Below are 27,631 nucleotides of genomic sequence, written 5' to 3'. Positions count from 1 at the left end.
ATGTGAAAAATGGTCATGTGACTTTTTCAGTGCTGTTGTAACTTCAAACAGTCACTAAGAGAATTGTTGTAAGTTGAGGACTACCTGTACTTTACCATTTTTTTTCCTTTTGGTCAGGTTTTTGACACCTTGCCTGGCGACTGGTGGTACTCGGACATTGCCTTATCCTAAAAGCGGTACAATGGGTGCTATAGATAATCCTCGGAGGAAATATATGAAAGGAAGCATAAAGCTTCCCTTGACCGTCAGCCAGGAGGTCCAACAGCCACCTGTTCCAGCAGCAGAAGAGCCGCATTCAAAAAGCTCGGAGGGCTAAACCTGCCCTCCCCTTCCTGGTCCCTGGCCGCTCCGGGCAACGGCCTCTCCCGCCTCTCGGCCCCGCCCGGCCGGCCCAGCGCTCGGCCTGCTTGCCGCCCCGCGCTGCAAAGGGCTTCCCCGGGAGGGAGCGAGGCGCTGGCTTCGCCCAAAGGCCCCGGACTCCGGCCAGGGCAACCGCCGGCGGCCGAGCTGCAAGAAAACCTCCCGCTCCGCCTTCTCACGCGAGGCGCCGCCGCTGTGCTGCTCTGCCGCCGGGCACTTCCACGCGCGGAATCCCGCGGCCAGCGGGGAGAACCTGCGCCCGCCCGCCCGCCCCTCGCCCAGACGCGCCGGCACGGCCCCCGGCCCACCTGAGTGCCCTTCCCCGCCCCGGGCGGCCCCAGGAGCACCGCCCGGACGCCCTGCCCGGCCCCGCGTCCCGCCGCCTCGCGCCCGCCTTCCGCGCTCGGAGCCATCGCGCCGCTCGCCCGGCCCTCCTGCGCCGCCCCCGTCCCAGCGGCCGAGCGCGGGAGACCCGCCCCGCGCGCCTGGCCATTGGGCCGACGGCCGTCCCTCAGGCGGCGCGTACGGCTTTCGCCCAGTCGCCTTATCGCGGCGGCGGGATCTCGCCTCTGATTGGGCGTCCCGCCTCAAAGGAGGCGTGGATGGTGGAGCTGCGCCTGCGCACTCTCTGGCAGGGAGTGCCTTTCACTCTTGGGCCGCGCGGCCGTTGATCGGGTGCTCCGACGTATTCCCGGGGAATGGGAATAAAAGGTTCTGCGGCTCCCCCGCCTGGTAATCGGAAGGTGGCGCTCGCGTGCTCCCTCCGGGCGGGTCTACCGGGCTCGGAAACGGATTCGGGCAACGTTTGGGAGGAATTCTGGGAGTTGAAGTCCTCTCAAAGTCGCTGACTTCGAGAAACGCTGTTCTACTCTACACTGTACTGAATCCCTCGATCGGCACCTGTTGGAGCTCCACCTGGAGCTCCGCGAGTGACTCAGCGCAGCGTGCTTCCTCAGTGAGCCGATCACTTGGACCCTCGGCCACGGTCGGCTTTCTGGCGGGAGACTTTTCCACCACAAGCAACACTCGTTGCCTCCACTTCTGCTGCTCTTCCGTTCGCTGCATTTTAAAAGAATCCCCAACTTGTCCGTCTCCAGGCCAGAGCGCTTGCTCTTTGGAGTGAGAGTCGCCCCCCTCAAGCCGCCTTTCCCCCCCCCCCCCCAGTTTGGCCTGCACTTCCCAAGCGCCTCCTCTGGGTGGCAGCCATCGCCCAGATCGCAGTGGGGAGAGGGGGTAACCCGTTGGTGCCCTCTAGGGATCAAACCCCAACATAACAGGTATTCCAGTTATGGAACTAAGATTTCTATTCTTAAGCAAGGAGGTTGTGAAATGAGTCATGCCCAAAATTTTAAGACCTCTTTTGTCATACTCATTTAGTGAATCACTGTAGTTGCTAAGCTAATCAGGTGGCTGTTAACGTGAATCCAGCTTTCCCGTTGGCTGCTTGTTGGAATCTTGCGAATGGCGATCACGTGACCCCGGGACTCTGCAACCATCGTAAATACATGCTGGCTGCCAAGAAGCTGAATTTCAATCACGGGACTATGGGAATGAAGCAATGGTTGTAAGTGTGAGGACCGGCCATAAGCCACTTTTTTCAGTGCTATTGTAACTGAACAGTTGCTAAACAAATGGTTATAAATCAAGGGCTACTTGTAGGAAAAATGTTTCTCCTGGTACATGTTCTGAGTGGGCCTTGGAAGTGTGCTCAGGAAAAGCCGTTCCCTGCCTGTACAGCCCTGTTTCCCAACCACCTTTGCAAATTTAAGAAGTGTAGACTCTTCGCCAGGCTGGCTGGGGAATTCTGGGAGTTGAAGTTTGCATCTATCCAGAACAGGACCCCACCCCTCACACCAACCTGACTGACTCCTCACAGTTCTGGCAGTTGTGGTCCGCACGGCTTAAATTTGGTGAGACTGAGAAGCCCTGGCCTAAGCTACATCACATTAAATGAAAGGTGGCCTTTTTGTCCTTGCTCTAATTCTGCCATTCTCATTAAGGTAGGATGTGGAAAAAGTCAGTTAATTTCTTAAGTTAGTGCAAAAAAACTGTGTGGGAGAGAGATATACTCAGAACATCTTACATTTTAAGGAGATACCTGGTTGATACTTAGGATGCTGGCAGCAACCCGTGTCAACCATTAGTGCCAGTCAATTTGAGTGTTCAGTTGACTGAGTTTCATGTTTAATGAATAAAAGTTATAATAATAGTAAAGTTGGAAGGGACCTTGGAGGTCATCTAGTCCAGTGTTTTTCAACCTTTTTTGGGCAAAGGCACACTTGTTTCATGAAAAAAATCACGAGGCACTCCACCATTAGAAAATGTTAAAAAATTTAACTCTGTGCCTATATTGACTATATATAAAGTAATTCTCTTGAATAGGAATCAAATAAACACAAAGAAAGTATTTTATAATTACTTTTCAATTTTTCCCACGGCACACCAGGCAACATCTCGCGGCACACTAGTGTGCCGCGGAACAGTGGTTGAAAAACACTGATCTAGTCCAACCCTCTGCTCAGGCAGGAAACCCTATACCATTTCAGACAAATGGCTGTCTAGTCTCTTCTTAAAAACTTCCAGTATTGGAGCAGTATTGGAGCATTCACAGCATTCACAGCTTCTGGAGGCAGGTTGCGTTCAGGAAGTTTCTCCTTAGTTCTAGGTTGCTTCTCTCTTTGTTTAGTTTCCATCCATTGCTTCTTGTCCTGCCTTCAGGTGCTTTGGAGAATAGCTTGACTCCCTCTACTTTGTGGCAGCCCCTGATTGCTATCATGTCAGCACTCATCCTTCTTTTCATTAAACTAGACATACCCAATTCCAGCAGCCATTCCTTATATGTTTTAGTCTCCAGTTCCCTAATCATCTTTGTTGCTCTTCTCTGTACCCTTTCTAGAGTCTCGACATCTTTTTTACATCGTGGTGACCAAAACTGGATACAGTATTCCAAGTGTGGCCTTACCAAGGCATTATAAAAAATGGTATTAGTACTTCACTTGATCTTGATTCTATTCCTCTGTTAATACAGCCTAGCACTGTGCTGGCTTTTTTTTGGCAGCTGCAACACACTGCTGGCTCATATTTAAGTGATTGTCCACTAGGTAGGACTCTGAGATCCCTCTCACAGTTACTACTATTGAGCAAGGTACCCCCTATCCTATACCTGTACATTTGGTTTTTCTTGCCTAAATGTAGATCCTTACTTTTTTCACCATTGAATTTCATTTTGCTAGATAGCTCCCAGTGTTCAAGTCTGTCCAGATCCTCCTGTATCTTAAGCCTATCTTCTGGAGTGTTGGCTATTCCTGCCAGCTTGGTGTCGTCTGCAAATTTGATGAGTTCCCCATCTATCCCCTCGTCCAAATCATTGATGAAGATGTTGAAGAGCACTGGGCCCAGAACACTACACACTTCCCTCCATGTAGATGCAGTTTGAGAACCACACGCTGAATATGGCCGGTCAGCCAGCTAGGAATCCATCTGGTGGTGATGCTGTCTAACCCACATTTTTCTATCTTATCGAGTAGTAGGTTGTGATCTACTTTATCAAATGCCTTACTGAAGTCCAAGTAAATTATATCCACAGCATTCCTCTGATCCACTAATTTTGTCACTTGGTCAAAGAATGCAATAAGATTTGTCTGGCATGATCTGTTTTTGACAAACCCATGTTGGCTTTTAGTAATGACTTTGTTTACCTCTAGATGCTCGCTGATTCATTGTTTGATTTATCTTTTCCAGAATCTTCACAGGTATTGAGGTCAGGCTGATAGGTCTGTAATTTCCTGGATCCATTTTTTTTCTGTTTTTGAAGATGGAAACTACATCAGCTCTTTTCCCGTCCTCTGGTAGTTCTCCAGTACTCCAGGATCTTTGAAAAATATAGTTCAGTGGTTCTGAGATCACATCTGCCAATTCCTTGAGAACCTTGAGGTGTAATCCATCTGGTCCTGGTGATTTGAATTCGTCTAAGCTGGTGCTCACTTACCATTTTCTTGCCTATCTTAACCTGTGTTTCTATTCTGTTTTTTATGGCACTATTTTTGATAGCTTGGTCTGTTTTTTCCCTTTGTGTAAAGACAGATGCAAAAAATGAGTTAAATAGTTCTGCTTTCTCCCTGTTGCTTGTCACCTTCTTACCACTTTCACCCACTAATGGACCAATCATTTCCTTCACTTTTTTCTTGTTTTTTACATGTTGAAAGAAGCTTTTTTTGTTATTGTTGACTTTGCTCGCAAGCCTTAGTTCATTTTGAGTCTTAGCTTTCCTCACTTCATCTTTGCAGGCTCAGGCTATTTGCTGATATTCTGACTTAGTTATGTGCCCCTCTTTCCACTTTCTATACTTGTCCTTTTTATCTTTCAATTTGTCAGAGAGTTCTTTATGCAGCCATGCTGGTTTCTTTAGAGAGCTGTTATTTTTCCTCTTCGTTGGTATTGTGCTAGACTGGGCTTTTATTATCTCACTTTTCAAAATTTCCCAAGCTTCCTGAGTTGTTTTCCCCTTGAGGATTCTCATCCATGGAATCCTTCCCAAGCTCTCTCTAAGTTTATTGAAATTAGCTCTTTTAAAATCCAAGACTCTAGTTTGGCTGTGTTCTATTGCTTGTGCTTCCATAATGTTGAATTCCAATATTGCATGATCACTTCCTCCCAAGGTTCCTGTGGCTTCAACACCTTCTATCATTTCATCTCTGTTAGTGAGAATTAGATCCAAAATGGCTAATCCCCTAGTAGTTCCTTTCTCTACTTTTTGGGAGAGAAAGTTGTCTGCTAGGTTTGTCAGGAATCTGTTTGATCTTCCACCTGGTGCAGAGTTTGTCTCCCAGTTGATGTCAGGATAGTTAAAATCCCCCATTACTATTGTGATGTGCTTCCTACATACCTTAGTTAGCTGTCTAGCAAAAAGTTCATCTATTTCCTCTGTTTGGTTGGGTGACCTATAGTATACACCTATGGCAATGTTATCCCCCACACACTTTTATATTGACCCAAATGCATTCAAGTTTACAGTTTTCATTATTGTTGTGCTCTATTTCTGTAGAGATGTAGTTATTTCTTATATACAGAGCAACTCCACCTCGCTCTTTTATTTGGTCTGTTTCTTTTAAATAATATAAATCCCTCTAGCTGTGTGTTCCATTTGTGGGTTTCATCCCACCATGTTTCCGTAATTGCAACAATATCATATCTGCCCTCATTAACCTGAAGTTCTAGTTCACCCTGTTTGCTGTTCATACTCTGTGCATTGGTGTATAGACATCTGAGTTCTTTATGACTTGACCATGTGTTTACTTTCTACATAACCTGTGTGGTGCCTGAGTTCCCCTATTACACGGGTCGGCAACCCGCGGCTCCGGAGCCGCATGCAGCTCTTTAAGCCATCTCATGCGGCTCCCAGGCCTCCTCTGCCATTCTGCAAAAAAGTCCCATTGAGAGAATGGGGCGGCGGAGGTTTGGAGAGCTGATGCCTTTCGGGGCCAAAAGAAATGCAAACGAAGGCAGCAGCTCTCCAAACGGGGCAACGGCGGTTTGGAGAGCTTGCGCACGCAGCTCTCCAAACCTCCTCCGCCCCGTTTCCAAGGCTGCCGGCTTCATCCATGTTTGAGGAAGCCAGCAGATCTCCAAATGGCCGGCGGCGGTTTGGAGAGTTGCGCGCGCAGCTCTCCAAACCTCCTCCGCCCCGTTTCCAAGGCTGCCGGCTTCGTCCATGTTTGAGGAAGCCAGCAGATCTCCAAACGGCCGGTAGCGGTTTGGAGAGTTGCACGCACAGGTCTCCAAACCTCCTCCTCCCCTTTTGCAGGGCTGCTGGCTTCCTCAAACATGGACGAAGCCGGCAGATATCCAAATGGGCAGAGGAGCTCCAAACCTCCAGCGCCCCGTTTGGAGAGCTGCTCCCTTCCGTGTTTCTTTCAAATGCGGACGAAGGCAGCAACTTTCCAAACGGGGCAACGGCGGTTTGGAGAGCTGCACGCGCAGCTCTCCAAACCTCAACCATCCTGTTTGCAGAGTTTCCGCCTTCGTCAAACATGATCTCCAAACCGGTGGCAGCGGTTTGGAGGCCCTGGGGGAGGGGCAGGGCGCTCAGGCGGCTCTGGTGGTGCCCGGGCTGAAAACGGCACCGCGACCCAGCGCCCAGTGCCAGGGAGACTCGCCGCCGCTGCCGCGCAGGTGCCTCCCAAGGCTGCAAGCTTCGCACGGGAAGCCCGGCGTCCGGGGAAGCAGCAGCGAAAGGGCCACCTCCCTTTCCCCCCACCCGGCTTCAGTTGGGAGTTTTGTGCTCTCGAAGTTGGCGAGGACTTTTCGGGCTAGCTAGCAGAAGAGAAGCCGGGCCCTTCCTCCTCGGGAGCCATGAGAAGGTGTGGGAAGTGGTGCAAACGCGGCCTCGTGAAATTTGCCCGCACCGTCTTCAAACTCGTCACGGGCAGGCTTAGCAAAGGTAAAGGCGAGGAGTAAAGGTGACGTGGGAATGGCAGGCGGCAGAGGGAGGGAGGGAGGGAAAGGAGCGAGAAGACCAGCTGACGCCATTCGCCAATCGTTGGGTTTAGGGAGCGGAAGGGTTCCCGGTTCCCTTCGGAGAGGGCGTTTGCTGCGCTTGTGCCGTTTTGCAGCCTGAGAAAGGTGTGCTAACTGTTTGTTGGGTCACTTCTGGGCGATCACGGGGGCCCTGGACGATGTGGGGTTTTGCAGCAAAGCCTGGTAGGAAAAGGCTTCATCGGGACACGCTTTCCTGCTTAGGGGGCTTCCGAAGCTACAAATCACCCTTTCCAGTTTGCAGCAGTAGTGGCAGCAGCTGGAAGGCGGCGTGAAAACCGGTCCGCGAACCTCTTGTTTCCTGGGGGGAAGTGTTGGAGCCTGTTGTTTTGCGCATGCGCGTGCATGCACACCCTTCTTTGCGGCTCCGAGTGTTTTCTTTTCTGAGGGAACCGGTTCCGAGTGGCTCTTTCACTGTTTTGGGTTGCCGGCCCTTGCCCTATTATCTTACTACCTATTTGGTTAGTGCACTTTGTGTGGCACTAGCTAATAGAAGCTTGATTTTGCTTGACAGCAAGGTTAGTATTTTTGTCCACACACACATCTATGTTACATGCATTGATAGCCCTATAATTTTTAGATTGCTGGGGACAGGGATGTTCTGTATCAATTAACTCACTGTCCCCGCTGTTTAGTTTAAATATTCCTCCAGAAAATCTGTGAATTTAGTCAGTCCCTTTCTTTGAAGGATGCAAACCATCTCTTTTGTACATTTTTTCATTGGACCAGCTACAGACATTGTGACTAATATATCCAAAGCCTTCCCCTTTACACCACTCCTTTAGCCACATATTGAATTGTGCTATACGCTGGCCTTTTCCATTTTGCTCCTTATATACTGGTAAAACCTCTGAAAAAGTAAGCCTATAGCCTATTGTGCTAAGTTGCTGCCCCAAGCTCTGGAAATCATTCTGCACAGAGAGTACATCTTTTTGGGACAGATCGTTAGTGCCAAGATGTACAATAGCCTCCACATCACAGTCCTTGCTGGCATTCTTGATTATTTTAGAAATGCGCTTCTTGTCCCTACTGGCAGTAGCACCTGGAAGACACTTGACCTCTTTCAAAACCTCTGTGTCCTTTCCTAAATTTACATCCCTTATAATTGAATTATAATTGAATTACCAACCAGAATTCATCCCCTCATTTGCCCAGATCGCCCTGCCCCTCACGAACTTACTAAAAATGAAGGGGGTATCCTCAGTAAAACCTAGCCAGCCACTAAAATGGACAATGGAATGCCAAGCGGCATTTGAGAGGTTAAAGAGACTCTTTTCTGCAGAACCAATACTGAGGCACCCAGACATGGATAAGCCCTTTGTAATACAGGCGGATGCAAGCGATGTGGCAGTGGGGGCTGTACTGTTACAAGAAAACGATGAAGGGATATTGCAACCCTGCGCATATATATCCAAGAAACTCATCGAAACGGAACAGCGCTGGCCCGTGTGGGAGAAAGAGGCATACGGGATACGTTGGACATTACTTACGTGGCGCCAGTTCCTTGAAGGGAATAAAATTCCTTTTCAGGTGTGAACAGACCACAAAAATCTAGAAGCATTGAAAACACCCAGAAAATGCTTTACGCTCAAGCATTTGCCAGGGGGAAAGAACTTCATGGCAGATGCACTATCTTGCATGCCCCAATATAACAGCACACGAACCACCGATTCTAAACCACTTACGGGGGAATCACAACTGGCAGCGGCAGTAACTACCAGAGCCCAAGCTAAATTAAAACTGCAGCTGGGTAGCCAAACCGGAATTGAATTCCAGAAAACTTTGGAAACAGATGAATGTTTCCAGAAAGATAGACACGTGTGCACAATTAAGGACAGACTGCCTTGGGTGGGGGAAAAGTTATACATACCAACCACCCAGAGGGTCACATTCATGCAGCTTTGCCATGACACCAAGTCAGCAGGGCATTTTGGATTTGTAAAAACATTACACTTCATTAAAAGGCAATTTTGGTGACCATCCATGAAAAAGAACATAGAAAGTTACGTGGCCAGCTGCCCAAAGTGCGCAACTGCAAAGAGGTTGCAAGGGAAATCGCCCGGACTGTTACAAACAGTGGCAAATCCCTCAGCCCCCTGGAGGGAAATAGCCATGGATTTCATAGTGGAATTACCAGAAAGCAATGGGAATACTGTCATCTGGACGGTCACGGACTTGTTTTCCAAACAGGTGCACTTTATCCCTTGCCAAAAGATTCCCACCGCAAAAGCCTTAGCGAAACCTTTCATTCAGCGTATTTACAGATTGCATGGGGCACCACAGTGCATCATATCTGATAGGGGAGTGCAATTTACGTTGGCATTTTGGAAATAATTTTTATCCTTTTTAGGGACCACTCAGGGACTGACATCTAGTCATCATCCTCAAGCGAACGGTCAATCTGAAAAATCTAACTCAGTACTTGAGCAATATTTTAGATGCTTTATTAATTTCCAGCAAATGAATTGGACGGACCTACTTCCTTTTGCAGAAGTTGCCTATAATAATGCAGTCCACTCCAGCACAGGTTACACTTCTTTTCAAATAGCTACCGGTCAAAGTTTCAACCCCATGCCAGAACTAACCCCAAACGAACCGGTAATCTCCTCACTGAAAGAATGGATAGAACAATTACAAAACACCTGGCCAATAGTTAGAAAAGCCCTAGACGAAGCTAGACAAGCATATAAAGCACAAGCAGATAAAAAAAGAATTGAACCCACAACATTCATTAGAGGTGAAATGGTATATTTGTCTACAATATACCTAAAATCCTTACAACTGTAAAAAACATGGACCAAAATACATCGGACCTTTTCCAATTAAAAGAATCATAAACTCAGTAACAGCAGAATTAGAATTACCCAAAAATCTTAGACAAATACATCCAATCTTTCACTGCAGTTTAGTGAAAAGAGAATAACAGTCATCATTACGGCCCAAAATCCCCACCACCACCACCTCCAATCATGGTTGAAGGAGAACAACACTTTGAAGCAAAGGAAATCCTAGACTCTAGAAGATACCATGGGACAACTCAATATCTAGTAGCATGGAAACACCTCCCCTACTCACAAAATGAGTGGTTCCATAAATGTCATGTAAAAGCCCCGAAGCTTTTAAAGACGTTTCATTCAGAGTATCCTAACAAGCCAGACTAACTTTTATATCTGTTTTGTTTTCTTTACAGGTGGATCTCTCTTATTTTTAAGGGGATCCGGATGTCAGAATCCAGTTAGATTTCATTTCTACCTATCTTCTCTGATTAAAAATCCAGCCCTTGCATTCTCCTGGATTCTGTCATACGAAAAAAGGGGAGGGGGAATGCATGGGGACTTTTGTTGCTTTCACTTCCTGTCTTCACTACAAAGTAACCTTTTGTTGATTCACTCTGGGTATACAATATAGCCATCTGCCTTTCATCCTATGCCTCTCTGAAGATCTTCCCTGTGCCAACAGTGAGGGAAAAGGGGAGGGGGGAAGATACAACACTTGGAGTCTGGGCAATAAAAAGATTGAATGATCGTGTCAATTGAGCCGGACTGAAATTATCTTCCCTGAAATAAACACCTAGAATTGCTGGTTTGGATCGCCTGGAAGAACTGTGGGTTGGGGGGGGGGGGCTGTTCAGGGAACACTTTAAAACGTTGAATGATGGGGAGGGCTCCCCAGATCCAGTCTAGCATGCCTTCAGTTAATTTCTCTTAAAGATTCCTGTTGGAAGAAAATATTTCCAAGAGTTTTTTTTTGTTTTTTTTAAATCCCATTTATATCCCGCCCTTCTCCAAAGACTCAGGGCGGCTTACAATCTAAGCACAAATCAATGTGCTTAGCAAGTTCCGTCTTCTAAAGATGTAAATTTAAGTGGGCCCTTACATTAATGCAGAAATGTATAAAAAATCCCTAAACTCTTTGTCTGGGCGCCTGCTATTACAGGAGGGTGGCAGTTGTCCAGCTGGCTATAAATAAATCCTCTTGCTGAGAGATCAATCCTGTTTGGCGTCCTTCCTCGGGGAGACCCCCGATCTGCAACTGCTTCTCCTGGGGAACTGCTATTTGGGGAACTGCTTCCACCCCCAAAGAACATCCTCAGCCCTTGTGGCCTCCCTCTTTCCAGCCTCTGGACCACCAGTTCAGCATCTCTCCAGGACACCTGCTTTCTTTCTTCCCCCTCAGCCAATCGGATTGCTGGGCTTGGTCACCATGGAGACTCTTGTGAGGAGAGACGCGGGGGGGGGGGAATATATAAGGGACCAGCATCCACCCAGAGCTGAAGATTAGCTGGTGCTGCTTTGCATGGTGTAGGCTTTGGAGGAGGAGGAGGAGGAGGAGCCACTGCCGAAGCCTATATTTACTCTTGGGAGACCCATGGGCAAAATCCGTTTAAATGCTTTTTAAGGTGGGTGGAAGGGAGGAGATGGGTCGAGTAGTAGGCCTGGGGGAGGGGTTGGGTTGTGGCTTAGGGAGCCTGCAGGGTCCTGATCCTCCCGCCTGTCTCCCACCTGCCCCTCTACAGAGACCTCGGATCCCCAGCAGCAACTGCGCCTCGGGGTGTTGCAGAAGCTCAGAGTTCACCGGAGAACCCCCCTGGCATTACACCTAGCCACCTGAGAAGGAGGAAGGCTTCGGGACGGTGAGGCCCCCCGGGCAAGGAATTGGGGGTGCAGGGAGGGGTCGGGGAAGCATCCTGCCCCCCACAAAGCATGGAAAAAGGCCAGGAGCAATGGAAATCTGCTGCTCCCTTTTCTCTGACCCCTTTAAACGCTTTAATATGGGTTAACTGCCACCCGTCCTCCCTCTGACATGTGGGGATTCGCAGGAGAACCTGGGAGGGGAGGTGGATTTTGGCCTGCACTGGAGAGAATCTCACAAAAGCTCAATTTTTTAAAAAGAAATGCCATACTTATTTAAAGGACAGGAGAGATGCACACAAACAAATATAAACATGCACCTTCTCAGATAACTTTTATCCAGATTGTTATCCCATTTAACTCCCTACTAAGTTTTATTCTTCCAGGCTTCTATGGGTGAGTGGGTGGGTGGATGGAGCGGGGATTTCCGCAAGCGACTAAGGCACGGGTCAGCAACCCGCGGCTCCAGAGCCGCATGTTCAACCAATAAAAAGTTCAACCAATAAATTCAAACTTCTCATGGAAAAAAAACCTTGCAAAGCTTGAATTGATTGGTTGAGGTTCTTTGGTTTGCGGGACTTCCCACAAGCTGTTTGTGGGACTGCCCACAAACCTCTTTTCTTCCTCGGACTGTACATGGTGGCAGCAGAGGAAGAGACAGGAGGACTGCTGGAAAGGTGAGTGGGTCGGTCAGATGGGGCGTGCCGGGGAAGGGGAGTTCTGTGTGTGTGTGTCCTCTTCCTTTGGGCCAAAGACAGAGAGCACAGCGGCTACCACGCCGGCCTGGAGCACCTCCAGCATTTCTCAGCGAGTGCACTAGGCTGCCCCAACAGCAGCAGCCATCGCCGGAATGATTGCTCAGCCCTTGGGGCCCGCTGCTGCCATGGGGGCCGGCCCAGGAATTTGTTTCTGCAGGGGAGGCGGAGGCTGCCGTCACGCTCCGCAGCAGGAGTAGCAACGCCTGTCTGCCGGGAGGAAGAAACAGGAAGGCGGCGGCAGCAGGATGCCCGGCAGGCAGTACTCGGCAAGCGGGCATTGGCGATGCACCGGCAGCTCCCGCCCCTCCAAGTACCAGGCGGTGCTGCCCAGACACACCGCTGCTCCTGCCGCCAAAGCCGCGGAGCGTGGTGGATCCGCCGAGCCTGGAGCACCTCCAGTATCTGTGCAAGGGCAGTAAGCTGTTTCAACAGCAGCAGCCGCTACCGCCGCCAACCTTCCTGTTTCACCCAGCAGGCAGGGATTGCTACCCCTCCGCCAAAGCTGCGCAGGGGCTGCAACTTCCCTGGGCGAGGTGGCAGCGGTGTGTTTGGAGGAGGGGAGCCCAAGGAATTTGCAGCAGAGGGGAAAAGGGCCGGACGGCTCTGCTGCGAAAAAGTGGGGTGGAAAGAGAGTCGGGCGAGATGGAAGCGGTGTGTTTGGAGGAGGGGAGCCGAAGGCAGCAGCTCCGCCAGCCTCCACCACCCCCTTCCACTTCGGGCCAGGCAGCGGAGGGAAGGTGGCGGCAGAGGCTGGCGGAGCTTCTGCCTTCGCCTCCTCTTCCTTCGGGCTAAAGACAGCGAGCACAGCGGCTACCACACCGGCCTGGAGCACCTCCAGTGTGTCTCAGTGAGCGCACTAGGCTGCTCCAACAGCAGCCGCCGCCGTCAGAGCGATTGCTCAGCCCTTGGGGCCCGCTGCTGCCATGGGGGCTGGCTCGGGAATTTGTTTCTGCGGTGGAGGCGAAGGCTGACGGAGATGTGGCAGACCTCCAGTGTCTCTCGCCGCCACCTCCACCACTACTATCGGCTTCTGCTACGGCCGAACCCAGGCAGCCTCCTCCACCCCCAGCAGTGGCATCCGGAGGTTCTCCGGTTTCATCGGAACCAAGCAGCAAGTGGAAAATTTAGCAGTAGCAGCACTACCGGGAGTGGTTTTAATCGGCCCCTTCATTGCCAAGTGTCCCCATGGAAGTCAATGGAGGCGCTGCGGCTGGCTTTCGAGTGAATGAGAGCGAGAGAGAAGCTTTTCCAAACAAAGCGTGAGTGAATGAGAGTGGAGGGGGCCGGGCAGGTGCATGTCTCGCCTTGGCTCCACTCTTTAGTCAAACCCTGTTCTGTGCATGTGCGCATGCACGCGCATGCACACACATTTTTTTTGCGGCTCCCAGTTTTTCCTTTTGTGAAAAAACCGGTTCCGAGTGGCTCTTTCACTGTTTCAGGTTGCCGACCCTGGAGTAAGGGCTTTGTCTGGGAACAGGATTTATTCTCTGAATGAACTTGACGAGATCTCTCAGTCTCAGAGGGTTTCCTCTGAGCTTTTTATTTCGACCCCAAACCACCCCAGTGATGCCCTCGACGTGATGTCCCGTTGCCTGGAGGCGGTTCGGGTCTGGATGGGGAGGAACAGACTTCAACTCAACCCCAACAAGACTGAGTGGCTGTGCATACCGGCATACCGGGATATTCAGAACATTCCATCTCTTTCCATGGGGGGGTGAACTATTACCCCCCCCCGTAGATAGGGCTCGCAACTTGGGAGTCCTCCTAGATTCACGGCTCACTCTGGAAGACCATATAGTAGCTGTGACTAGGGGGGCCTTCGCCCAGGTTCGCCTGGTGCACCAGTTGCGGCCCTATCTAGACCGGGATGCCTTATGTACGGTCACTCACACGCTCGTGACCTCTCGTCTGGACTACTGCAACACTCTCTACATGGGGCTGCCCTTGAGTACCACTCGGAGGCTCCAACTGGTACAGAATGCAGCCGCGAGAGTTGTGTTGGGAGTCTCCCGATACTCCCATGTTACTCTGCTCCATGAGCTGCATTGGTTACCAGTTGTCTTCCGGGTGAGATTCAAGGTACTGGTAATGGTGTTTAAGGCCCTACATGGCATGGGTCCGGAGTACCTTAGGGATCACCTGCTGCCGGCATCAACTTCCCTCCGCCCTGTGCGCTCCCACAGAGAGGGCCTCCTCAGGGTGCCACCGATCAGAGAATGTCGATTGGTGGCCCCCAGGGGGAGGTCCTTCTCTGTGGGCGCGCCGGAATTGTGGAACCGTTTGCCGGTTGAGCTCCGGATGGCGCCCGACCTTCGCTTCTTCCGTCGCGATCTGAAGACACTCTTATTTGAACAAGCCGGCCTGGCCTGATGGGGGATGGGTTTGGTTTTTATTGTCATTTTTAATATATGTATTTACTGTTTTTAGTTGGGCATATGTTTAATTTTTTTTTAAACTTTTGTATTTTTGTATTTTTTATATATCTGCCCTGTTCACCGCCCTGAGTCCTTCGGGAGAAGGGCGGTATATAAATAAAATTATTATTATTATTATTATTATTATTATTATTATTATTATTATTATTATTATTATTATTATTATTATTATTATTATTATTATTATTATTATTATTTCCACAGATCCTTCCCCTTTATGAATCCCTTCCTGGTCATGCAATCCAAAATTCTCTCCTCAGCTTACTGTATGCAGCTCCTCTCCGTCAGGGGTTTGTTTGATGCTTCCCAAAACATGGAACAAGCAGGGCTCTGATCAGAACTGGTTGAACCTGCTTGCTTGCTTGCTTGCTTATTTATTTATTTCCTCTTTCTTTCTTTCTTTCTTTCTTTCTTTCTTTCTTTCTTTCTTTCTTTCTTTCTTCCTTCCTTCTCTTTCTTTCTTTCTTTCTTTCTTTCTTTCTTTCTTTCTTTCTTTCTTTCTTTCTTTCTTTCTTTCTTCCTTCCTTCCTTCCTTCCTTCCTTCTTTCCTTTCTTCCTTTTTGTAAATCTGCTGGAGCAAAAATAAGGAAATCAGAATCAATGTCCTTGCTTCTAGAATGTTTTCTAAACCCTCACTTGGATGACCATTTATATATTTTATTTATATCCCATCTTCATTATTTTTTACAAATAAGTTGAGGGCAAACCTATCCAACACTCCTTCCTCCTCCTACTTTCCCCACAACAACAACCCTGTGAGCAAGAGACTGGCCCAAAGTCACCCAGCTGGCTTTCATCATTAAGGCAGGACTTATTCCTGTTCATCAGTAAAAATAGGGAAACCCCCCCCCGATGCCTGCTACCCTCACAATTTATCACTTCACTAACAGATCTGCCTCAATCCAAGTATTTCCACAACCCTTTATTTTACACACAATAATCAAAAACAAGAGAAGTGTCATGGTTCCAACAGAGATGAATAAAGCAGAACTCCGAGGCTTGCAAGTTCCTCAAAGAACATGTTTATTAGTTACAAAGTATTGGCATAGTCAAGAGTGAAACCAAGTCTGGATACATAAACAACAATTCCCCAATACAAAGTTAATGTCCCACCCACAAAAGCTATGTAAGCAACTACGTTCCCCAATATGATTATTTGGCGGGCTTTTTATGAAACACCCAGTCTCTAGTCCCGGGAGCAGCCGATGACCTTGGTTCCCACGGGACAAAAGATTACTTTAACTAGTGAAGCACCTGGGCAACCCCCGTCCCTACATGCTATGTGGCAACTGAAAAGGAGTAGGAAAAATGGCTACATCCATGCACATTTGTAGAACTGACATGAAGGCTGCTAATCAGCAATTACTGTGTCCCAAAGGCCACAAGTGAATTTTGACGGCAGTTGGGTGCCATGGGAAGGGTTGCGCACTTACCCAGTGGCTACCAGAGGGCTAGAGATGAAGGACAAACTTGGGATGTTGCTTTCTGCACAGAGACTTCTTTTGTCTGCAGTTACAAAGTAGGCCAGGGACTGCAGTGCCCCCACCCCATTATCTTCTTCTAAGAAGCTTCTGGAGCAAAGTGGACCAACAGGGCTCATGGTCGGCCCTGCCATCCAACATAGGAAAGTTCCATTAAACAACAGGACAGGCAATGTGCAAAGCATTCAGCCACATTTATCCTTTTTATAGGTGTGGGAGAAAGCAGCAGGCTGGCGTTTTGCATTTCAGCAAGCTAGACAAAGTCACCATCTGTATCTGATCAGAAGATGTAAAAGCAGAGCAGATGTTGCAAACACACTGACCAAGTTTCGGGTCAGCCTCATCTGCTGGACCTGTAAAACACAAGTCTGCACCCCAGGCCTCATATCGTAGCCACTGAAAGGTCCTTACTGTACATGTAGATGTGCTGATTGCAAGGCTGGTAGCACCTTTTCCAACTAACCAATTGTATTAAAAGGTGTAAGTTTCAAAAATCCTCATCATCATAGCTGGTCAACAGATCATCAGACTTTCCGGACCACCTTTTCCAACCTGAAACATTTTGCCATCCTGGGCATCAGTGTGGAGAAAGAGATCCAGGAGCCTTGGTGATCTTCCTGCTTCAATGTGTAGAAACCATCCGGTGCCTGGCAGAAGAGCTGTGAAGTAGCTGCTTTCCATCTCAGATGGTTGAGAAGGAGCTTCCCGATGTTGTCTCTTTCCCTCCACAGTGTGTTGCATACTTAAAAACTATCCCCCTTACTGACGGAGTCTTTCCAAAAAAGATCCTTCTCTGATGGTAACAATGATCAGGTACCCAGACGAATCGGATGTCATGATGGTGGAGGAGGGCTTCACCGCTAGGGACCTCCTGGAAAGTCTCCTCCTCAAGGCTGCCCAGACGGTGAGGACCAACAGTTGGCTTTCCATGCACTGAGGACGGAGGGAGTGTGAGCATGGGTGGGTGGGTGGATACTCATCCCAAGGCATGGACTGCCCATTGGCAATTGTGGCTGAGCCATTTGGGATAAAGGATAGGACGCCTCGATGTGCAAGACCTCACAATGTACACGGAATTCAGCTCTTCCATTGCAGAATTTGTGCAATCAAAGTTAAGTGTCCCTCTCCCCCCCCCCCCGCAAAAGTGGAAGGAGAGTTTTCTGCTTGGTGTGTACAACTATCTTGTGAGGCAGGGTCCTAAGACAGGCCACGATGACCAAACTAACACCCCTGTGGAGCTGGCTGGGGGTGTGGGGACACGGTGTCTGGAGGGAACTATCCTGACTCCAATCTTTGTGGAAGTGCGTGCAGAACAGATCTGTTTCTGATGGTGCTGTTTGTGCTTCTTCCTCTCCAGGGTAGCCGAGAAGCATTTTTTGTGGTAAATCTGGAGGACGTGGTGAAGAAACACGTGCGCCTCCTCAAGGCCCTGCCACGGGTCACACCTGTCTACCCCTTGAAGTGCAACAGCAGCAGGGGAGTGGTGCAGATCCTGGCAGGGCTGGGGGCCGGATTCAGCTGCACCAACAAGGTGGGGTGGAGTGGCCCGGGGAGACGTTGGGGGGGGGGCTGCAGGGTGCAGGCAAAAAGGTTCTGAGGCAGGGAGTTTCAGTCACACTGAGTCGCATGAAGCCAGGCACCCCAACCGAAGAAGCTTCTCGGTTGAGAAATGGGAAAGCAAAGGAAGTCCCGTTGCCTTCTCAAAAAAAGCACCTTTGGGGGGCTTTCCCTTTCCATCTGAGGCAGGACCCCCTGAGTTGTGGAACTCTCCTGCAGCAGGTCCGCCCTTATGTACACGGAAAGAAAAGCATGTGTGGATGTCAGTCTTGGAATCCTGATAGACAGTCTGGCTGCTGCCCGTCCTCCATTTACAACCATCCATTTAGCAACTGTTCGAGATTACAACGGCGCTGAAAAATGTAACTTATGACCAGTCCTCCCACTTACCCTCCTCACAGCCACAAGACCAGCGTGCATTTACGACGGCTGCAGTGCCCCGGGGATCACGTGACGGCCCTTGATGACAAAGTGAATGGGGCCACTGGATTTGTGTGACTTGCTTAACAACTACCTAAAAAAATCAGGCACGACCCACTTAGCCATCACCATGCTTAGCGACGGGAAGTCTGATCCCAGCTGTGGTCATGAGTTGAGGACCACCCGTGGTGCCTTCCAGTCGGGGGAGCCCACTGGGAGCCCACCCAGTTTCCATCCAGCAGCTCCGATGGCACTACAGCCTTTGGTACTCAGAAACATCTGGATTTAGCTACTTCAGTAACCTGGGAGAAAAGCAGTCAGGCAAAAAGGCTTCCAAGAGAGACCAGGTGGAGGCTTGGAACACGCGTTGCATGCTCTGAGGATGGAGCAGTTCTACACAGAGGGCTCTAATAGCTCTGTCTAACTTTGCAACTCCTCCAGGGATGACTTCCTCAAAGGTTTTGCAAACTGTTCCTCAGATGTTTCCTTTAAGAAAAGGTTCAAGATCAATGTGCATCAGTAAGATACATGTGATATTTTAAAAAAGAAAAGGTCAGCGTGCCCAGAAAGGCCTCAGAAGGTTAAAAACCTGATGGTAATTAAGATGGAAGTCAAACTGAATTGAATCGAATACTTTATTTGGCCAAGTGTTATTAGACACCCAAGCAATTTCTCTCTAGTGCAGAAGCTCTTAGTGTACATGCAAAGCAGCAGAATCATCATCATCATCATCATCATACCAGTCAGAGGGGGAGTAGAGAAGAAAATAAGAATAGACAATAATATTACAGCCATACTACCTGGGTAAGTGTACACAGATATTAGACGGTCTGAATTCAATCAGCTCCATTAGTGCCATCAGAGCTGCTGGAAGGAAAGGGGGGGAGGCTCCTAGAAGCAGGGAGGGGCCAGTGTCTGCCTGCCATGTGATCCTGACTGGAAGGCACTGGGGGTGGTCCTTGTCTCATGACCACAACTGGGATCAGACTTTCCGTCGCTAAGTGAGGTGCTGGCTAAGTGAGTCGTGCCTGATTTTTTTACCTTTTTGTCATGGTAGTTAAGCGAATCACATTTGTCCCATTTATTAAGGGCCCACATTTGCCACCCTCGAGTGGATAATAGAGCTGAGCAGGCCAAGGGACTTGCCACAAGGAAACACGTGCAGTGAGAACAACAGGAAAGAAAAGCAGAGTTCCATGGGCATTTGGCTCTCAAGCCCACCATTGGCTTTCTGGATCCTTGACCCCTTAAGGTCAGCGTTTCGTGGTGACTTGAACCCTTTACCACTGCCTCTCTCCAGTAGGGTTTCACAGGATGCAGGAATCTGGGGGTTAGTGCTGGTCTTGTATGGCCCCCATCAGGCCCAGCCCCAAGTTCAGATGACCTTCTCTGGATGTCACCCCACCAGACAGAAATGGACCTGGTGAAGAGTACTGGAGTTCCACCAGAGAGGATCATTTGCACCAGTCCCTGCAAGCAGATCTCGCTGATCCGACATGCGGCCAGCCAAGGGGTGCAGCTGATGACTTTTGACAATGAAGTGGAGCTTGGGAAAGTAGCACGGAGGTACCTGTCTGCCAGGTAGGGCATAGGCATCTGTGGACGTTATGCAGGAATTATGTAATCTACATATTTGTATGACGACCTTGTGATGCGCAGTTGCATCGTGCAAACAGAAGGGAAAGCACAGTCTGTTCTTCCCATTCCCCAGAATGATTCTGCAGCTGGCCACTGATGACTCCAGGTGCGCCAATCATCTCAGTGTGAAATTTGGGGCCACCCTTAAAACCTGCCGACATCTCCTCGAGATTGCAAAGCAGATGAACATCGAGGTGGTGGGCATCAGGTAGGGGAAGAGACCCTTCTCTCATGCCAGTTGCCAACTCTCCCTGGTCCTTCCACTGTGCACTGAGTCCAACGGGCACGGTTCCTTCCCCTTTGGTTGGAGGTCTCAGTGCCTGGTGAAAAGACTGAGTGACAGGCAGCACCCAGAAATACCTGAAAGCCCCTGCTGTGGTGCCCTTGTGTTGATGTACTCAGGAGGTGCAATTCTGACCAAAGAAAGAAAACCATGGAAGTGTCAGAGACAGGGACCCCAACTATCTGGGTGGTGACCTGCAGAAGTTGCCACCCAATCAGGCAGAGGGCAACATTAGCAGTGCACCCCACAGTTTCACTGAGTAAGTCTTCAAGAAAGAAGCGTTCACAGGGAATTCATCTGCTTTCCTTTCTAGCTTTCACATTGGAAGCAGCTGCACTGACCCTCAGATCTTCACCCAGTCCATAGCAGACGCTCGCCTGGTCATGGAAATGGGTGCAGAGCTGGGCTACAAGATGCGTCTCCTGGTCATCGGAGGAGGGCTTCCCAGTGCCGAAGAGTCCAGGAAGCGCTTCGAAGAGGTAGGAGCCCTTGTGTTTGAATCCTGCTTTGGGAGCACGTTGAGGGCCCCAAAGTCCTCTCGGCCAGCCAGGAGTACTTTGGCCTCTTGATTGGTGGGAGGGGCATGCTCCAAAATCAAGTCAAGAATTGAATGGTGTATGAAAAAAACAAAATATTAGCCTGAAGGATCAATGGGAGTGGCTCAAGCAGGTGGCACACTGCCTGTGTCCTGCAGAAACAGCAGGGCTCTGTAAGGCAGAGGCCAGAAACGCCACAGGGACGGTCTGAGGCTCCACTTCACTTTCATGGGGTCGGCTGCTGTGCTGCCCAGCCTGCAGGCTTGGGTCAGGTACCTGCCATTGGGCCTTTGGGACATAACCAGGACCCTTTGCAATGGGACGAGATCCTGTGCAGAGTTACTGGGTGAATGCTTCTCTTAAGAATCAACAGTGAGCTGGGAGAGGGCAAGGTAGGATGTATGTATGGATGGATGGATGGATGGATGGATGGATGGATGGATGAAGAGAAGGGAAAGGAAGGAAGGAAGAAATGGAAGGAGGGAGAAAGGAAAGAAGGAAGGCAGGAGGAGAAATGGAAGGAGGGCGTGAGGAAAGGATGGAGAGAAGGAAGGGAGAAAGGAAGGAGAAATGGAAGGAGGGCAGGAGGGAGGGATGGAGGGAGGAAGGAAGGAAGGAAGGAAGGAAGAGAAAGAAAGAAAGAAAGAAAGAAAAAGAAAGAAAGAAAGAAAGAAAGAAAGAAAGAAAGAAAGAAAGAAAGAAAGAAAGAAAGAAAGAAAGAAAGAAAGAAAGAAAGAAAGAAAGAACTAGGTCTTTGCAGTACACGGAAGGGCTTCCATGCTTTGTGCCAGACTGGCATCCTACTTAGCACCCCTTCCCATCTTACTGGCTATAGGCTGCTATGAAAATCAACCAACCAAAAGTTATCAGATTGCCTGCCCCCCCCCCCGGTCCCAGCTGCCTCTTTTCCCAACGGCTGCAAAGTCCAGGCAGGACTTCGGGTGCCTTTGGGTATAATGGTGAGGTTTCCGCTCTTCTCCCTCCCACCCACCGGACTCTTTCAGACAGCAGCTGTGATCAACTCTGCCTTGGACCTCTATTTCCCTGAAGGCTGTGGGGTTGAGATCCTTGCTGAGCTGGGGCGCTACTACGTGCATTCGGCCTTTACCCTGGTGGTCAGCATCATCGCCAAGAAGGAAGTTCCTCTGGGTCAGCTGTGCTCAGATGGTAGGCTCAGCATTCCCAAGCAGATTTTCTCCCTCCCAGGGACCCTCCATCCTGGCTTACAGCCAGCAACTGGGGGCATAGAAGACCCAAGTCTAGGAGGAAGGAGCCTCACCCTGGCTGGACACATTGCCCCTAATTTGACCATGCTTGTCTGTCCTTGGAGGGGCAGCGCTGTCCTGGGACTGCCCAGCTTTGCCTCTCTTGGAGCCTGGCTGGACATGACCAGTTGGAAATCAAGAAGCCAACCTCCTTGCTGTCCATCCCATTCTAAACCCAATGAAAACTCAGCCTTAGCTGTAGCTGCTTCGCAAACCTAGAATTTATTTAATTATTCAATTTATAAAGTGGCCCAATTCAAAACCACTCATGTTTAAAAATCATGAAATCATCAACTTCAGAGCAAAATGTAGCAACTGAGTAAATTTCCGCAAAACACCTCTTGACCATCGCTCAAAGTCGGTCGAGAGGAATAGCAGGATTGGGGCTGTGCAAATGTGGGGCGTAGGCTGCTCCACTGACCGGCACCCTGACAGAGGCGGCGCTCCGTGGCTCCCCTCGGGTGGCCCTGCTTGACAGGAGGGAGTGGGAGCCGGTTGGCTCTTTCAGATCTGGTGGGCCCAGGCAGAATTCATAGGACTGCAAATGACCTGGCCCTCTGCCCAGCTGGCCTTCATAAAGGATGATCGGCTGCACTGCATCCACCAGAAGCCAGGGCAGCTTCCAGAACGATGGTATAACATGGGTGCAAGGCCCCAAGACAGCTCTAGGCCACGTGGGCAGATAATGCCACCTCCCACTGACACAAATTTGCATTTTACCTACTTTAAACATTTTTCTTGTGGCCTTTGTTTTGGGAGGTAAAGGTAAAGGTAAAGGTTCCCCCGCACATGCGTGCTAGTCGTTTCCGACTCTAGGGGCCGGTGCTCATCTCCGTTTCAAAGCCGAAGAGCCAGCGCTTGTCCGAGGACATCTCCGTGGTCATGTGGCCGGCATGACTAGACGCCAAAGGCGCACGGAACGCTGTTACCTTCCCACCGTAGTGGTCCCTATTTTTCTACTTGCATTTTTACGTGCTTTCGAACTGCTAGGTTGGCAGAAGCTGGGACGAGTAACAGGCGCTCACTCTGTTACGCGGCACTCGGGATTCGACCCGCCAAACTGCCGACCTTCCGATCGACAAGCTCAGCGTCCTAACCCACTGAGCCACCGCGTCCCTTGTTTTGGGAAGAAGGGGCCAAATTGGCACCACCTAAATTTTGGCCCCCTAGCCCAGTGCCCACACGGGCACCTTTGCATGTCTGTAACTACCAGTGTTGTGATTCTGTGCCAGCCTGTGATCCTGGCAGCTGAGTCCGGGGAATCTGAGCAGGAGGAGGGGCCTGGGGAGCCATCAGAGTCAGAGGAAGGCTCTGATGAGCTTCAAGACTTACATTCCAGTGACTTACATTCCGCTCATGCTCAGGATGAGACACAGCTATGTGGGGAGGCTGGGTCGGACTTGGAGGACGCACAGCTGGAGGACATTAGAGACGCCCATAAACAAAGACAGGCCAGGAGAGTAGGCCAGAGGGAGGCAATGGGGCGACTCTGGGGAAAGGGGAAGAAGGCATTGGGAAGCCACACCTTGAGAACTGAATTACAAAAAGGAAATGTGTGGGCGGTGCTGGTTGCTTAAGGCAACCGTTGCAAAGTACTTCATGGGATCATATTCTGTTGGTCTTGCCGGTGAATAATTCGCTGTTTTGCATTGTGTTTTGTGTGGACAATTTTCTCCATTTGGATTGTGTTTTGTTGCCTTTGTTTTTGGACCATTTGGCAGGTTTGTTACCAATATTAAAAGGGGGTTGTTTTCTTCTGAGTCTCCAGCATACTTGTCAGAAGGGTTTTGTCCTTGTGCATTTAACAAGGATGTACATAGGCTGGGACAGAACAACCAGCTCAGCTACATTCTGGACCAAATGCAGCTACCAAGTCAGTTCCAGGTGGAGAACAATAATCCCAGCTGAGGCAGAAATAACCCTGGGTCCAACTGATGCCGAAACGACATTTGTGCTAGGTCTTTGTCACCACGGCTGCGTTTCCTTATCAGCCTGGCCTGCAATGGAGGGGTTTCTGCTGCCGCTGCTTTTCTCCCTTGGAGCATAGCAACCTCCCCACGTCCACCCAATGGGTGGCCCGATTCTGGCTGGGCAGAGAAGTGCAATTCTGATTTTGCACCCTGAGGTTCAATCCCCCTCCCCCCCAGGGTGGGAGGGCTGGGTGTCCAGGTTCCCACAGGTGGGAGGGTCTGCAACTCAAGATCGAAGCCACCCATCAGCCCCCATCCTCCGTCTCCCAAGGCCTCCCTGACTGCCGTTTGGTCTCCTCAGAGGAAGACGCTGAGGGCAAGAAGAGCTTTGTCTACCATATTAACGATGGCGTCTATGGGTCTCTTGGCTCGGTCCTCTTCAGCGACATCCGCCCCGTCCCCGTCCTGCCTAAGGTAAGGAGAGGCCCCTGGCTCAGCCAAGGGGAGCCAGAGTGCCAAGGCCTGCTCCCTCCCTCCCTCCCTCTGGTCTCCCCTGCCGCAAGGGCTCTCTTCTGGCCTTGGAGGGACCACCCAGCAGGGCCAGCAGGGCAGCGCTTGTGCTTTCGATACAGTGCAGATCGCGCCAGGAAGGCCTGCCCAGGCTTATGGGGCTAGGATCACTTCCACCCACAACCCGGGAAATCAGTGGGTGACTCTTTCTTCCACTTGCTGCTATGGGGATAAGCAGAGAGGGGGATCCCCGTGGAAGCGGCCCTGAACTCTCGAAGTCTGCTTACGTGGAAGGGTCTGCCTCGAAGGGCAGCGGTTTCCTGCAGAGCCATCCAGGCATACAGAGGGAGAGTAGGTAACATTGCAGTACTGGAAATTGTCTGCCACAGACATTCTGAATATCTAAGAATATATAAAATTTCTGCAAATAGGATTTAGGATTCTGAGAATTTATAAAACATCTCAGAATACAGATAGTCCTTGACTTACAACCATTCATTTAGTAAACATTCAAAGTTACAGTGGCACTGAAAAAAGTGACATGACTGTTTTTCACACTTACAACCGTTGCAGATTGTGATCACCTGATCAAAATTTGGCCGCTTGGCAAGTGGCATATATATCTATGATGGCTGCAGTGTCCCAGGGGCGCGTGGTCCCCTTTTGTGGCCCTCCGATGAGCAAAGTCAATGGGAGAAGACATTCTCTTGACAAGAGCTACTAACTTGACAACTGCAGTGATTGTACAATGGGACAAAGCTTACTTAACAGTCTTTTAATTCCATTTATTATTTTTTTTATTTTAATTCCATTTATATCCCGCCCTTCTCCGAAGACTCAGGGCGGCTTACAATCTAAGCAGTAGCCTTCATTTTGGACTCAAGTGTGGTCATAAATCAAGGACTATCTGGAGATCATTACTCTACAGTCATCAGAAAATCAGCTTAAACTGTAGCTGTGGAGGATCCCAGAAGATCTGGCTGGTTACAGCTCTTTTCTTGTCTTTTCAGAAACCCCCACCAGATCTCCCTTTGCACCACAGCAGCTTCTGGGGACCAACTGGTGACAGGTTGGACCAAATTGCAGATGGTCTGGAACTGCCTGAGCTGCAGGTCGGGGACTGGGTGATCTTTGAGAACATGGGGGCCCACACTGTGCTCGCTCCCTCCTCTTCCCTGGGACCTCCGCCTACCCAAATTTACTATGCTATGTCAAGAGTGGCCTGGTAAGATGGTTTTCAGAGTGGAAGGAAAGGGGGAGGAGCACCTGCATGTCCACTCCACAAAGCCACCGGTTACGAAATAGAATCCACCAGGGACCAGAAAATGCTGGTCTGCGTCTTGCTCTGGCCCCTAAATTGCACAGGGTGATCACGCAGCATGCTGAAACCAGGAGAGCATATGGACCGCATTCTTCCCATACAAGACTCTCTCTCCCATTGTTTAAAAAATACAGAAGAATTGCAGGCTACCCCAAAGCCTGTAGGGAACCCAAGAGATGACTTGAAGAAAACAGAGAAGCCACGTACACAACAACAGGCGCAGAAGCCGGCACTGAGTCCAAATGGGAGAGAGAGCTCAGCCTGGCTCCCCAGGTCCCTGAAGGGGGAGGGAGAAAGGAGAAACAAACAAAAACCAACAAGCCAAATTCTGTTCCTGGAGTCTGTCCGAGTAAAACAGAATTCTAGTCACCTAATGGAGCCCATTTCTGATCTGGTCCACCTCTTAGGCTGAGACTTCTGCAACTGATATTTTAAATGCCCGTTGAGTCACAGAGTGGGAACGGTCCCCTGGCCCCATGACCACTTAGCTCAGTTCCAGACACTGAGCTGATGTCGGTTGCAAACCACCAGAAACACTTGTGAATAGTCTCAAGCAAAAGCTTTATTGTTAGTCACCTCTGTTACAAGAATCTCACTTGGCTGACTGCATCCCTTTGGGAAGGGCCATCTGAGGCTTCAAGGACCCCGGGAGAGGTCAGGCCTCTGCCGCTTTCTACAGTGCAAGGGCTCTAAGCTCAGCCCCCCCCACACCTGTGAGACTTTCCCACAGCTGACTCCTTTCTCCTGCAGGGAAGCCGTCCAGCTCCTCCAGGGGAAACCGCTGTATCCGGAAGAAGAGGATCGGGAGAGCACGTGTGCCCCTCCCTCCTGTGGCTGGGAGATCGCAGACACCCTGTGCGTTGCCCCCGTCTTCACTCCAGCGAGCATCATGTAAGCTGCGCCAGTCCTTCATCACGGGGGCAAACCCCTCCCAGCAGAGTCCTGCCATGTCCTCTCCTGCCTCACCTCTTCCTCTTTTTGTCAGTGGCCGCCTGCCTCTTGCATATTCTGCCCTGAAGTAGGACCTGGTTTCTCCTCCTCCTCCTTCCTTATCGAGCAGTGTGGTTTTTAAGTATGCAACATAAATCCTGTTCCTCCTAGCCTGGTCTGGGTGTTCTTGAGGGCATACTGGGGGCAAAACCGGCGCAGGGATTGGAGGCCAGGCCAGCCCCCTGCAGCTGTGCAAAGTGGGAAGGGCGGCCACAGCAGCCCTTAGTTCTACCGACTTCCAGATGAGGCAGTTCAGGGGCTGCTGTGGCTGCACATTAGTGCTTCCTTCCACGGGACGGAGTCTGATCTTCGGGGAGAGTTACTTTTGATGTGTGAAGGCAACCTGGGCATTTAAAATAACAAGGTGGAATCTATGCAGGTTCAAGGAGTCCTGAACACCTGGACCCAGCCCTCACCCCACAAAAGCTAATACCAAAATGACATTTTTAATGAATGGGAAGTCATGTGACTAGAGAGCCATCTTATCCATTACATTTAGTTAATATCATTTAAGTTAAATTGAATCTCATTTGATCTCCACCCCACCTGGCTGTTCAGAGTTCACAAGCTGGTACAAAGAGGCATGCTTGCTGCTCAGAAAAGATGTCCCATTTTTATGTCTTTTGCCAATGGGGACAAAATGGGGACAAGAATGTGCATCCTGCCTTAGAGGTAAGCCTTCTAAACCCTTAAGGTTTACTTTCACTGCAGCAGAACTCCGTTTGGTTCAACACCTGCATTGCGCTTTCGGTGAATGTGAGGCCACAGAGACATTGGGATGCAACTGAGAACACAGTTGTGGTTAGATTTTGGGAAGAATCCAGAGTTAGGCAAAGGGAGGCCTAACTTTTCCAGAGATGGACCGCAGCTGGCTCTCTTGCAGGTTAAAAAAAATCAGTTTCCTCTTTGGGGTTCAGCAGGTTGCTACCCCCACCACATGTGCTGGCTAAAGGGTTAAGCAGACTTCTCCTGCACTGCACGTCAGAAGGAACTCTACATCCA

General features: G+C 49.9%; 2 protein-coding genes across 6 annotated transcripts in view; one reads left to right on the top strand and one right to left on the bottom strand.

The window, feature by feature from the left end:
* Positions 1-27,631, bottom strand: part of AK2 (adenylate kinase 2) — a 45,191-nt gene that overhangs the window by 10,840 nt on the left and 6,720 nt on the right. For 2 of the 5 annotated variants that reach the window (XM_081334750.1, XM_081334749.1), the window contains exon 1: positions 669-799. In XM_081334750.1, the coding sequence (XP_081190876.1) occupies positions 669-773 (105 nt within the window). In that variant the 5' untranslated portion in view covers positions 774-799. Of the gene's footprint in view, positions 1-269; positions 291-668; positions 800-14,983; positions 15,303-27,631 lie in introns of those variants that run through there. The other 3 variants (XM_081334751.1, XM_081334752.1, XM_081334753.1) reach the window with 3 other exon arrangements.
* AZIN2 (antizyme inhibitor 2) lies at positions 16,996-26,593 on the top strand (the record flags this gene model as incomplete). Its single annotated transcript, XM_081334559.1, has 9 exons — positions 16,996-17,103; positions 17,557-17,730; positions 19,585-19,757; positions 19,888-20,022; positions 20,411-20,576; positions 21,638-21,800; positions 24,170-24,282; positions 25,329-25,543; positions 26,390-26,593. 9 exons carry the CDS (start codon positions 16,996-16,998, stop codon positions 26,532-26,534), a joined length of 1,392 nt encoding a protein of 463 aa, XP_081190685.1. The 3' UTR covers positions 26,535-26,593.

This window comes from Vipera berus, assembly GCF_964194415.1.
Source record: "Vipera berus genome assembly, chromosome: 9".
Taxonomy (NCBI): Eukaryota; Metazoa; Chordata; class Lepidosauria; order Squamata; family Viperidae; genus Vipera; species Vipera berus.
This window is presented reverse-complemented; position numbering and strand designations above follow the sequence as displayed.